Raw genomic sequence first — 14,095 nt, forward strand, 5'->3', positions numbered from 1 at the left:
TGTCTACCTCTGCGTAAAAGATTGCCACCCTAGCCCAGAGGCTATACTTTATTACTACCTAATTAACTCATTCTTGGACTAACATAGAATATAGAAACTTTTGGTATTGTTATATGCTTTAGATGATAGGTTAAAAAATATCTAATGCACACAATTATAAATATATGTCTGATCCAAAAAAAAAAAAAAAAGCAAAAGAAAAAAAGAAAGTGTGTTTCTTAGCCCTGTACATGCTGCATTCCCCGGTAGTAAAATTGCAAAGAATGAGTCTTTGTTTTCCTTCACTGAACAACCTTTTGGCTGAGTTAAAGAAAGTTTATTCAAAAAAACTGGGAAGAGAGATTTCTACACAGTGTGAATACAGACTCCCCAGTGTAGCACAGAGTCGACATTCTACTTTATGTCTGTTGGCTCCGGTTCATAAATGAGCACATTTTCCTCAAATATATTCCAGCTGAGTCGCCTTGCATCTATCTTAGGAGCAGGGGGCCTGAAATACTCTTTCTATCCACATTCAGTCTCTCTCACAACTAGTTGTATATTCATTATCTAAACTGATTGATTGCCAGCATTATTCTTCATTCCATTAAACTAACAGATAAATGTTCCAACTAGTATATGCAGGAGGTGAAAAGCTTGTCTTCTTTAAATATCTATTCAGCAAGCATTCTAACAGTTTATAGGATGGCAGGCAGATCGTGGTTCTAATAAAGGAGCACCATTAAGAATTACTCTGTGCTTCAACTATTTCCACCCACTAATGTGAGTACATGTCTTTAAACAGCTACCATTAATGGCACCCATAAATAAATCCAGTGATAGAGGACATGCTCAATTGGTATGCAAGTGTTCCAACATTTCTCTTTTTAGCCAAAACTATTTGTAGTTGAAAGTCCCTTGAGTAGTGTCTCTGGAAAGATGAGATGCCAATCTATTTTACTGAAACAGGTGTTCAAAAAAAAAAAAAATGTCCAGCACCAACACAAGCAGTAACAAATCAGACATACTGGATACTAGTGCTCAGAATCACCACAAGTAATGTGATCACTTTTACAGAAGAACAGGCATTTCATCTTTCTAGCATAGTCTAGATAGCAACAAAACCTACTCCAGAAGAATTTTAGTCTGTCTAGTACTTGCTTTTAATTATTCCATTTCTCTTGAGGAAAAGAGAACTGCTTAGTGCTCATGAAGATACTTGGCATATAGTAATTTTCAAAGTTCAAAACAGAAATCAGGTCACTAATGCTCAATTCTCAATCTTCTAGGGAATATATTTGTCCTGTTAACTCTTCCTTAAATATGATATCTTATACCCAGTTTAGCTAGTAGATGCCAGGTACTAATTATGGAAAGATGAAAGGGCAAATTTAGATGAGTTTAATACTTAACATATAAAAGTGAATATTAAGAGGGAGCTAAGAAAACATAGGAAGTAATTCTGCATTTGCAAGTTGCAATATATAGTAGAACATTTTCTCTAACAGTGCAGAATATTTTAAACATATACATTTCATTGAAACATTTCAGTTGCATAATTTGAAATAAAAGTCCTACCTTTTGCGCATCTCCTGTGAAATAGGCAATGGCCAAAGTGGGAAGAATCATGAACAGTGCATTGTAATAAAGCAGACCATATTTTCCCAGCTCCTAGGAATAGGAAATAGTTGTGTATTTAGGTTGGCTCCAAATAGAAACAGAGAACCTTATGCACAGAGCTACTCAAGACTAAGTTTCATCAGCAAGTTGGAGTAATACCAAAAATTTAAAAATATGAAGAAACCTTTGTATGATATTTTGAAGGCACTAAGCAAATCCAAATTGTTGGTGCTCTTTCAGAGACCCAGAAGAATTAAAAAAAATAATCATCACAATGGTTTTGATTATTAACTCCTGAAATGTAGGCACACTGTCAGAGACGTAAACTTTCATTTCAGGTAGCAAAAGCTTTTTGGTTTGGAATTTAGAAGAGATGAGAAGGAGAAGGCACTTGTTCTGACAACAAGGAGTGTCTGGACACCCAGGATGCAAGAAATATCTTCCACTGGTCACACTTTCCATACTGGTTTAGACAGAGCCAAACTGTTTGACACCCAACAAAGAAAACTTGGTTAACTCGTGATGTAGGAAAGTCAACCACAGTGAGATGCTGTGGATCGTTTAGCCCTGTTTACAACAGCAGCAGAAACATTCAACTGTATTTCCAAGAGGAGGGAAAGATTATTGTGAAACTCCTTTGACGAGTGATCACTAACTCAGACTATACTCCATTCATTAGCCTTTTTTTTTAAATTTTTTACCTAGTTTGGCTTCCACATGACAGGCTTGGAAACCTGCTTAATCGGTACAGTTAGTCAAAGTGAAGTCTCTACCCTGTCAAATAGAGTACAGTTATGCCTAAGCATTTTAAGAATGAAGTGTAAGCGTATAATGCTAAAATGGGCTATGAAAGCTAGTAGTAGGACATACGTCCGCAACATGCCTAACTTGAGATACACATGGTATTTTGCCATTGCCCACAGCAACAAATTCTTTACAAGACCCTCCCAACCTCTAGCCACCTTGGCCACACACAAGCTGCAGTCACCTGCATTGAGACCACATCTAGGCTAAACAAAAAAAAACCCATGCAACTCCTCATAACAGGAAAGAAAAGGAGAATTAAAATTAAGAAAAGCATTTTAAATTACAGTCTCGGTGTTCAGAATCACTATTAGCAAGTTTAGAAGCTGCTTCATGGCAGATGTCAAAACACATGCTAAATGATTTATATCTGCTTGTATTTGTGCCTTGTCTGGCAAAATAAAGGCTTACTGACGCTCACCCTGCAAATAAAGGTCACACTTATCTCTCATATGATGTATTGTTAGGGGAGGGTGAATCAAGGCAAGCGCCCTGGGACCTGCACTTTGGGGGACGCCGTGGACAGTGCTGTACAGGCCCCGCTGCCACCAGCTTCTGTGGGCAGTTGTCCCCCCCAGCGCAGAGGCCACGTTCTGTGGACAGTCGTCACCCCCACTCCCCCGGCCCCGCAAAGGCTGGTATGCTCTGGGCCCCACGCACCCCTAGGGATGGCTCTAACTGGACACCTCCAACAAGTTCCACCTTGTACTTTCAGAGCAGCCTAAACAACTATTTTTTAATATTAACAACTAACACTTAACAACTATTTTTTCATAAGGACTTGGCCAGAGATTCCTGCAACCCCCCCATTAAGGCTGAGGCAACTCTGCCTCAATGTTAAAAAAATAAAAAATAAAAAACCCAAGCAGCTGCATCTACACAGACACAACATTTCTGGGTTCGGCTGAAAAAAAGTACAAAGCAGGCTCACATGTTGCTTCTTCCTGCCCTTGAGAGGCTGGGGAGGGAGAAGAACGGCAGTTCACAGCCTAACAAAGAACCAGATTATTAATTCTTTCAAGAGGACCCTGACTTTGCAGCTAACTAGCTGAACTGAATACTTTACTTAGGGACCATGGGGCCAATACAAACAAACATGCTGTTACAGTTTTATGCGATCAATATTAAGGTTCATTTCAAGCTACATGCAGCAGAATAGAAGTGTCAAGTTAAGAACAATAAAATTTTGTTCAGAAGACAAGAACGAGGAACAGAAGAAAAATCGTATTTTATGTGAAAGTGATAAGGTGTGATCCGTTTAAAGACAGAGCACAATACTTCAGGAAATAAAGGATCAGATTAACACACCATATGAGCAGCAGAACAGACTAACATTTTCTGTCCTGAACAATTAAGCTTCCATGCACATGGTGTTCAAATTTATACCAGTGATCAGGTTACAGATTAGCTGTTACTTTACAACAAATAGTGACATTTTAAAAAATGAGAACAGAGGTCAGCCTACCTTTGAATCCAGCTTCTGTTTTACATATGCACCATTTGCAGCTGTTAAGACATCATTGACCAGGATAAAAATATATCCTTCCAGATCAAATGCCAAGTCAGAACTGGGTGAGAGGGGAAAAAAAGAGAGAAAGAAATAATATTTTAAAATTCTTCAGCACCTATGAAAAAGCTTGGCCACATTCTATTTAATCTGATCGGTCCTTTCTATATGGGACTTAAATTTTTCAGCAAGTTTGCAGACTGTATTTTCTCAAACCTCTTTTGGCAAGCTAGCTTCTACATCTGAGAGAGAGACCTAAGACATATAATAACTGTACAAACCAAGGCCCTGAACCTGGCAAACATGCATTTAAAAACTTTGTTACAGCAAGTAGGTCCATTCATCTAAGAAACTACTCCTGGCAGAGAAGTTAACTACGTGCGTGTTTGAAGGATTGGAGCTTTGGCCTGGAAACTGTTTTCTCCAGTTATAGATTGTGTCCAACAAACATAATGACCTCTGCTCTTTTCATACGGCATCAAATTAGTTTTTCCACTCACCTTTTCACAATGATGAAACCAAGTATTTCATGCTAATCAAAGCTGCTAAAGCAAAGGATCACAAAACACTATAAAATAAGCCTCTATACTTTTGACTTGGGCCTTGTTTACACTAGAAAGTTGGACACCTAATATGGATTTGATTGTATAAGTAAGAATGCTTTTCTATTCACTTTACTTCTCTACATACATGAAAGGCAATCTGTTATACTAGTATGTGGTACTTTTTATACCTGGATCCACATTAGGGCTTTTTTTAAGTGACTCATATTTCTAACCAATATTAATACAACTTTCAAGTATAAAATGGAAATAAGGCTTGGTTTATCTACATTCTAGTTTTTTACCAGAACCATACCAAAGAGTGGAAAAAAGAACTACAGCTGAACTGAAACAAGTTTACAGTTTTCATATTTCACAGCAAGCAGCCAGGATTTTGTCATTTAAAAGCTACCTTAAAATTACTACATTATGATTCCTGATCAACTTTGTTAGCCTGTACCAAGTATGTTTGTTAGTGATGTATTGCAGCAATGTCTTTGACAAGTTAGTTGTGTAAACAAAATAGAAGAGCTAGTAACTTGAAATCTTACCTAGCAGCTACAAATGCACCAATTATCATTGCAAATACTGTCATCTGAATGCCCCAAGAAAATTTCTTTCTGTAAAGATTTAAAAAAAAGAGAGAGAAATAACTCAGCTATCACTCCTAAGCAATTTGGATTTCAAAAATATTCTTATTACCATTAATAATAATAATCTCTAGGCAGTATTTATCATCATGGGAAAGGTTTTGGTCAATTCACACTTCAAAAACCTAGTGCAAAAATATCTAAGAGGCAAAACCCTACAAAAGCATATTTAATTTGTTATTAGGATTAATGGGATGTAGCTTTCTAGTGAGCTTTAATATCTCTACTCTGTACTGAGCTAGCCCACTAGCAGAGAATCAGAATGCCCACCTCTCAGGTCTGATCCCTGTCAGTAAGATAATGTTACAGTGGTGTGTTAATTAGTCACAAACACTGACAAGTCTTCAAACAAGTGACATGCCAGAGGTGGAGGAAGCAATAGTTAATACTGGAAGTGTCTATACATGATGCTACATTGCCACAGCCACACACTCCCTTGTTATAGCACATTGCTACGGCGACGTAGCAACTAAAAGTAACCCTGTATGATGCACACAGTGCAATACAGGATGTTACTGTGCCATCATTTAGTACTTCCAAAAGGAAGTACTACATGACAGCACAGTAACAAAGGTGCCTTATGGATACATGTAGATGCGCCCAGTGGGTAGTGACTGTAACAGGTAGTTAAAGTCACTCTGGAATATCAAGTCACCCACTTCAGTGAGAAGAAATGGCAAACCAAGTTGCAGTGGTCCTGCCTATACTACGAATGACCAGTGCCACAGAGACAATTAAGTTAGAGTCCTGATGTCATCCAGGCAGGAAAACACTGTACACCCCCACTGCCGAATTAACTGACTATTAACTATCTATCTGACATATGGACTCAATCTGTACACAGAGTCATCTTCATTATAAGGGACAGCCATATAATATGAAGTCCCTTGTATATTACTATAAGAGCCACAATTACTAAAAGAGCCATACTTTGTTTAGTATGTATTGAAATATATAAACTTGACATAGGTTTTATTAAAAAAGCAGAGGCAAGGGACCCATTCAACTCCAAATCATTCTTATTACAGAATGAAATATTGTATTAATCTCAGTCTCTCTCTCACACCTACATTTCTGAAGTCACATTGACAGACCACTATAATTGACTGCACACATCTTCTATACACAAAGGCTTACAAAAATATTGCATGCCCTTATTCCTATCTTAGCTTTTTTATTAATATAAATAGTCTCCAAGGTCAACTGATAATCTTGGAAATGGAACTTACTTGAGTAAAATTCCTTCAGCAAACATGGTAAACAAAATAGAAAACCTTCGCAAAACTGTAAACATTGGCAAGCTGCAAAGAAGAGGAGTAAGATTAAAAACAATGTAGCATTTTTCCCCTCCAAATACACAGGCATGTTACTTGACACTTGAAGTTCACCCTCACAGCAACACTTTGAAACAACAAGTTATTTTAAAACTGAGATACAAACTACAAATAGAGCCACACATGGCTATCACTGTAATAGTGATGTGATGACTTTCCTCCTGGAAATTGCATTAACTTGATAAGCCAAAAGGTTTAAAATTTACCAAGGACTTTTCACAGGAGGAAGTCTCCATCTCCCATAAGTTTTATATAGTACATGTTATTTCAAAAGCTTAAATTTGCCATCATAAGGTTATGGTCACACAAATCTGTGAAATCCAGGATGCATCTACACGAGAAGTTTACTGCGCAGTAGTGTGCCGGTCAACGATGCTAACACATTACTATGCAGTGTTATTATTAGGCTACAGTAAGGTAAGTGTTAAAAACAAACAAACATGCACTGGCACTCCTGCACAGTAGTGTGAGTTACTGAGCACTGAATTGGTTAACCAAGTACTAGACTTAATGCATAATAACTAGGGTGCATTAATGAACACATAGACGCACCCCCAGAATAGCAAACTCTGATTAAACAACTGCATATCCAACTTCATTCAATGCAATACATATAATCAAGGTGCAATACAATACAAACAGCAGTCCATGAAGAGCCATGTCGATTACTGCAAGTCTCTGCCCTACATTCTCTCAAAATAACGTCATACCAGATGGGAAGAGACATCCTGAACCCCCAACTACATGCATAATTTAAGACACTTCTATCCTCTTCTCCACTTCCCAAATGCTGGTCAAGTATTAAAAAAATAGACAATCCTCAAAGATGCACTGTGTCACTGGAAGCACTAACAAAAATAATGTCTGCCTGGAAAGCATTACTTTATGATTTTTAAATACTTACCCAGGACATTTTTCAGATCTTGCCTGGAACAAGAGCATCAGGCAAGGACCTCATGCATCCCCCATCCCAATCTCTTCCCTTCCTTTCAACCTTGTTCACAACAGCGATGTACAGCCAGTGATTAGAGGGAAGGTTTTCAGAGACTCTCCCTGAAGCTGCTTAGTAGGGGATCATGGCAGGTCACAAAGAAACAGCAGCATCAAGCTTACTCCCACCATGCTAACTCACAGCCCTGACCAACAATCCAGGTCAAACTAGAGCCTCCAGATACTTGAAATACTTAAAGTAACTATCACCCCTAAAAGAATCTGTACGCCCATGTATCTGCCAACATAAAAACAAAAATCAGAGTAAAACTGAGCCTTAATGACTAGGTTTCAAATAATAGTTCTGAACCCCCATTCCCCTATATTGCCAAAAATTAACACACGCAGAAATATCACATTAATTTGTTCATACATTATATTATCATAAGATAAGCATTATAACCCAATAGATAAAAGTTATCCATACTTCAGTTTCTTTGTGCTGAACAGTCCTGTGATTTGGTTCCCAAAATATAGAAGAGGTAGTGGAAACGTCTAGAAAATTATAAGAAGGATAACACTCAATGAACAAGAAAAAGCAGCTAGACAACTACACGCTCAAACACTAACAGGGTTAAGTGACCAGAATTCTTTCCATCCCTAGCCAGGAGCCTCTCCCACACAACTTCAGGGAATATGTAATAAAAAGCTGATTTAACGGGATCCAGGTTGTAGCTGTATTTGTCTGGAGAGGCAAAAGCAATAAGGACTCGTAGTAGAGGTGATCTCTTTTATTAGACCAAATAGACTTTTGCAAAAAAGTTTGTAATTAAAGAATCTTTTTTGCAAGTATCCAGTTCATCTAATACAGTGGTTCTGAACCTTTTTCAGTCAATGTACCCCTTAGTCTCACAGTAAGACTTCACATACCTCCTTTCAATGGGAAATTAATTTTTTAGACCCTTCAACCTGTGTTAGACAATGTATAAAATATATCTCACATAGCCCCTGATGAGGCTTCATGTACCCCCTGAAGGTACATGTAACCCCAGTTCAGAACCGCTGATCTAATACAAGAGATCACTTCTTCCATGAGTCCCGATTGACATCATAAGAAGATCTTTCACATCTGGGATCAGTCCTATGGAAAGGTGACAAGCAAACAAAGATGTGGGTTTTCCAGAAATTTTGAATTGGAAATTTTTCCAATGCCCTAAATAGAGCATGATCTGATTTAGCATCTTTATTTGACTTACATTTAATATACAAAACTAAAAAAGTACTGCCATGTTAATTTTATGTCCCAATAGCCACAAGTATTTGAACTGAAATATTTGATTAGGAAAAAAATTAAATACAGCACACTTAATGTGGTTTAAATGTTATAATCAAACAAATTCAAAGCTGTATGTGGAAAGAAATTATTTGTATTGGAATACTTGTAAAAATGTAAAGACAATACACAATAGCATGTACTTCCCTTACATTGCTCATTTAAATTTAAGGAAAAAAATGAAGGCACTGAAAACTGTTGACACGCTCATTTTAGCACCGCCAAAGAACTATGCTTTGACCTGCACAGCCAATGAAGTGAATTCAGAACTTGATTTTTGGTTTGGATTATTATAGGAGCGTATTTACCCTCCTGTTTACAAATCAATAAAATATACATGTACTCTCTCTCACACTTCCTAGGGATAATCACCAGAAAAACATTCATTACAACTTCAAAACTGCCAAGCTTGCCGAATATTGTATTGGCATCCACTCATCGTTACTAATGAATTTTATGAAACAATGCATTTTTAGAAATGGAACATTTCCCACGGAAAAAAAAATGCACTGGAAAATTTCCCGCCCTGCATCTCCGCAGGCCAAAAAAATATTTGCGCAGCCCGGGGTTCAAATCCGAATGGCAACACGCACGCATTTTTCTCCGCTTGCGAGCAACACAGGGCCCTTAGGCAACACTTTGCAAAGGATCCAGGGGAAGACCTCTGGCTACAAGCGGATCCTCTGCCTGCAGGAGGACAGGCAGCCGGCCCCGCGAAGAGATACCCACGTCAAGAACCAGATCTAAACAGTGCCCGGAGCAGAAACCTGCCCTGCAGGCGAACAGGGCGAGGACTACGCTCTGCTTTTTTTTTTTTCTTTCAAACTAAAAGCGCCATTCCTTCGCACTTTGCTTACCTGCTCTTCTTCCACCCGTGCCTCCCCGCACCCTAGCGCATGCACATCTTTGATTTTGAGGATGCCCCCACCCCTGCGCGTCCCTCACCTTCCGAGGTATGTTCCTGTCCAAGTCCGGGAACTTGAGCACCCTGAGCGCCTTGCCCAGTCCCAGCACGAGCACGGTGGCCAGCATCTGCAAGCCAAGCAGAAGCAGTCACGACGCCAGCCCCCGGCCGGCCGGCCCGCCCGCCCGCCCGGCTCCCGCGCCGCTACTCACCTGGCCTAGCCCGACACACAGCGACGAGGGGAACCTGCAGCGGGACAGGAGACACGAGAGGCCCGTCAGGCGCGCCCGCCCCGCGCCCCGCCACTCCCCGGGCCTGCCCCGCGCTCACCCGTAGCTCGTGAGGACGCTCTTGTTGAGCACCACGATGAGGAAGGAGCTGAGCCCGTAAAACGCGGCCGCCAGCAGCTTGAGGCAGACGCCGAGGCTCGGGGCCGCCATGCCCGGCTCCGCATCTCCGCGCGCGGCGGCCGCGGCTGCTGCTGCTCCGGCAGCGGCGGCGGCTGCTGCTGCTCTGGGCCCGGCGGCCTGACGTGTGCGCGGCGCGGCGGACATGGCTGCAGGGCGGCGCCGGGGGCGGTGCAGGCGGCGGCAGCAGGAGGAGGAGGCGGTGGCTCCGGGCGGAGCCTGGGCTGCAAGCCCGCTTCTCTCGTCCCCTTGCGCGCTGCCCTGCGCGGCTCAGCGCCTTGCCCAGCTCGGGGTGGGGGTCCGATTTCGTGGCCCGGGGTGGAGGTTGTGCAGAGTGACCCTCTGCCACCTTCATTCCCACTGGGAACGTCTGGGCTTTCCTCCCCCCTTGACGGAAAGGGCGGGCTCCTGCCACCCTAGGGCTGAGGGCCGGCGAAGCTCGGGGGCTCGGGCCTGCATGTGGGCTGCGCAAGAACCTGAAGCTGGAGGTGTTTGTCGGACTCGCGGTTTTGGGATTGGGATGTGCAACATTTTCCAATAAAAAAAACAAAACAACCCCCCCCATGCCCGAAGATGGGCGTTTGCACCTGAGGGCTTGCCAAGAACAATTTTCCCAGCTGTTTTAGTTGGTCTGATGAAAGGTCTCACATTTACCCAAAGAACCTTGTCTGCGTAAAGATGATTCGCTTTCCTAGCGAAGGCCGTGGTTTCTAGCCTGGCCGTGTCCAGCCGGCAGTGTTGGCTTTTTGATTTTAGGAGGGCGTGACAGGTCTATGGCAGACAAAAGGTCCAGGCCAAATATTAAGGTAGGGTATATAAAGCCCTCGGTATGCGTCTCCTGTGCTGTGCCTGGGGACTTGTGCCTTAACCGAAGGCAAAGAGCAGCAGCGGAGGGAAGGTGCCCCCACACTGCTATTCCTGGCTTAACTGGACGCATCTCTTGACACGCTTCATGGGTTCCCACAGCCTCACCCTGCTCCAACAGCGGTGCTGACGGGGACACGGGGAAAAAAGAGAAGAGGGGAAACCTACCTTTCAAGCTGCTTCTGCAGGCAGAAGGGTGATTTTTGCCTGTCATTTTATTGAATTAGGAGCCAGCTGGATATTACAGCAGGTAGGTCATGTAAGGACCAGACAGATGCATTGTTAGGATCTTGGAGAAATCCTCCTTAACAAATGCTTAGTTGCAGAGGCAGTGATGAAAAAGGATCTGACATTGAGGTCTAATGCGGGGGTGGGCAGTTACTTGGGCCCAAGCACCACTTCGGGAGTTTTGGTGAGCTGTCAGAGGCCGGGTCAGCACCCTTTCCTCTTGCCCTGCAGCAACTCACCAAAACTCCCTCAGTGACTCTGGCCCTGTGCTGTCACTGCCTGATGATCCCAGGGTCTCCAAGGACCTGTGGACGGGGCACGCGGCTAGGTGGATGGGATGGGGCCATGGGCAGGTGAGGAGTGGCGTCCAGGAGTAGGATGGATGGGTGGTGCTGGCATAGCAGGGCGCAATTGCGGGGTGGTGACAGCACAGGGTTGGGGCCCAGGGCAGAACCACAATCTACTCCTGGCATGCCCTTGCCTGCAGGACCAGCGCCTGTTGCAGGGACATGCAGGCAGCAGATCCTGGCTCTGCCCCAGGCCTCAGACCTGCACTGACACCTCTCCGCAATCCTGCCTCACAATCCCAGCCCTGGCCCCACCCGCTCATTCTGCTTCCAGATGCTGCTCCCTACTCACCCACAGCTCCACGCTATCCACTGGGCCAACGCGCCCTGTCTGTGTGGGTCTCAAGCTGGTCTCCATGGAGACCCCACCCACCCACTCTGTCGAGCACTCCCAGTGGTGGGTGTAGGACAGATGGGCAGGGGTGCCCAGGCAGTGGGGCTGGGGCTGGCAGCAGTAGAAGCAAGAAGAAGCTGGGGCTGCCAGAAAACAGACATGCCATTACTGCGTACCCAGGGGTAATGGGACCAGCTGCATGCATCATGGCTCAGACTGCCCCCCACACTTGGACCAGTAAGGGCCAAGGGACCCACTGCAAGCCAGCTGGCCAGATTCAGCACACGGTCTGTATCTTGCTCACCCCTGGTCTAATATATGTCCCCAAGTGCCCATTCCTGTTTACAGAATAGCTAACATCAGGGTCAGTATGAGGTCTGGTTTCATAACTGGAAACCACAGAATACAGTAAATTTATCTAGAGAGATGAGGTAACTCTTCATTCTGCTATCTCTGAGGTTGGCATTTAAGTTCTTAACTTTGACTTCTGATTCAGATGTCCTTTTTGGGACAAGTCATTTCCAGGCCAAGAATCTCTGTTCCCTGAAAGATTTGGACTGACTGCTACTACTAGTGTAGCTCTGCTGGTGGCAAAGGAGTTGTTCCTGCTTTATGCTGCTGGAAGAGAAGGGAGAATCAGGTCCTAGTTGTCTAACAAAATGGGAAGTTGCATTTAGAGCAGCATTTCTGAACTCATGGGTTGCAACCCAAAAGTGGGTTGCAAGAATATTTTAAAGGGTCGCAAGCAAGTGCCAGAAAAATGCGTGAAAGCAGTTTCCCCCTTGCAGACTAGCAATGTTCCAGCCTGGAAGGGGCTGCTTGGGCTGTGGCCAGCACGCAGCCAGACTGGGTTGTGGGAGCAGCCACAGCAGCTAGATGCAGGTAAGTGTATGTTGAGGGGGTGTTGGAGGGCCAGGGCTTGGGGACCGTTGTGGGGTGGGGGTGGCAGTGTGTGTAAGTGTGTGTATGTGGAGGGGATGGGTGTGGGGGGGCGGTGCCTACTGACAGTGGGGGAAGGTGGCTGGGCACTGAGGCTCCAGCAAGGCAGGTGGGCCAGGGGGAAGGCACCTGCCCCTATGTGACCAGGCTGGCAACACCAGGGCTGGTGCCTGTACTTGCAGGTGTGGGGTGGCCAGGAGGTGCTGCTCAGTGGTGCTGTCAGCATCAGTAGCATGGCTGCGGCAAGCAGTGAGCTCCCACAGGTGGCCACAGCATTGTCAGCAGCGGTGGGGGGGTGGGGACCACCTGCAGATGCCGCCAGCAGCAATCAGGATTGCCTGCAGATGTGGCCAGTGCTGTCGGAGTTGGGGGGGAGGGGGGAGGTAGTGACAGGTGACCACCTGCAGGTGCCACCAGCAGTGTCAGCAGCACCTTTTTGCAGGGGGTGTACCACCAAGCTTGGGGTGCACGTGCACCTGCGGGTACCCCCTACACATCGCCAATGTTGGGGCCCCCCTTCGGCAGGGCTGTGGAGGGGGCCAGGAGGCTGCAAGTTGAGAGTGAGGGGCACCAGCACGGCCTGGGAGGGCAGGAAACTGTGGGTCGGGCACCAGCAGGGCTAGAGGCATGTTCAGGATAAGCCATCAATCTTGGCAAATGGGTCCCAGTATGAAAAAGGTTGAGAACCACTGATTTAGAGGATAGTCCCTTTCACTGACTGCAGAGGGAACATGCCGGGGGTGGGGGTGAGGGTGGGGGGCGTTATTGGTAAGTTAAACCCCAAAGAGGAAGGATCTCCCACTCCTTTAGATTTTGTACTCTGCACTTTTGATTGATAGACTATAGGGTTCATGGATATATTCCTGTCCCCGTGCCAGGTGAATGTAGCTGAGCTCAGTGCAGGGCATTTTGCAACAGTCCCAAGACACAATCCTCATCCTAACCTGGCCATGGAAGCGCACAAGAGCCCCTCCCTATCATAGCAGGGGGCAGCACCAGGCTTTTGGATTTAGCTGGAAACAAGATTTATGTGCCCCACTCCCATAAGCCAACATAGAGGTAGCCCTTGTGTCACAGCTTTGGAACACACATGTATTGGAAACAGTGGCTGCATCTACACAAGACACTGACAGCGCAGTTGTTACTGCACAGTCATTTAGTACTTGAATACTTGTATTTAGTACTTGTATAACCTGAGGTACTGCGCAGTAGTGCCGACACACACCTTTTTTCATGACGGAGTAGCATTGCATCAGTTATTGCCAAGCAATGCTACTGCATAGTAGTATCGGGCTACTGCATGGTCAGGGGCTTCTGTAGACATGGCCAGTGAATGCTTAATTTAAAAAAATCGAATTGAATTCAGTCAAATC

At 44.4% G+C, this 14,095-nt stretch overlaps 1 protein-coding gene across 2 annotated transcripts in view; it reads right to left on the reverse strand.

Moving 5' to 3' along the window:
• Positions 1–10,168, reverse strand: part of SLC35D1 (solute carrier family 35 member D1) — a 30,034-nt gene extending 19,866 nt beyond the window's left edge. The window contains exons 1-8 of one of the 2 annotated variants that reach the window (XM_006277416.4): positions 9,934–10,161; positions 9,816–9,849; positions 9,645–9,731; positions 7,854–7,921; positions 6,332–6,403; positions 5,004–5,072; positions 3,869–3,971; positions 1,558–1,650 (exon numbers count right to left, since the gene is read on the reverse strand). In XM_006277416.4, the coding sequence (XP_006277478.2) occupies positions 1,558–1,650; positions 3,869–3,971; positions 5,004–5,072; positions 6,332–6,403; positions 7,854–7,921; positions 9,645–9,731; positions 9,816–9,849; positions 9,934–10,157 (750 nt within the window). In that variant the 5' untranslated portion in view covers positions 10,158–10,161. Of the gene's footprint in view, positions 1–1,557; positions 1,651–3,868; positions 3,972–5,003; positions 5,073–6,331; positions 6,404–7,853; positions 7,922–9,644; positions 9,732–9,815; positions 9,850–9,933 lie in introns of both variants that reach the window. The other variant, XM_019489118.2, reaches the window with a different exon arrangement.
• Between the last annotated feature and the right edge of the window lie 3,927 nt (positions 10,169–14,095).

This window comes from Alligator mississippiensis, chromosome 5 (genome assembly GCF_030867095.1).
Source record: "Alligator mississippiensis isolate rAllMis1 chromosome 5, rAllMis1, whole genome shotgun sequence".
Classification (NCBI taxonomy): domain Eukaryota; kingdom Metazoa; phylum Chordata; order Crocodylia; family Alligatoridae; genus Alligator; species Alligator mississippiensis.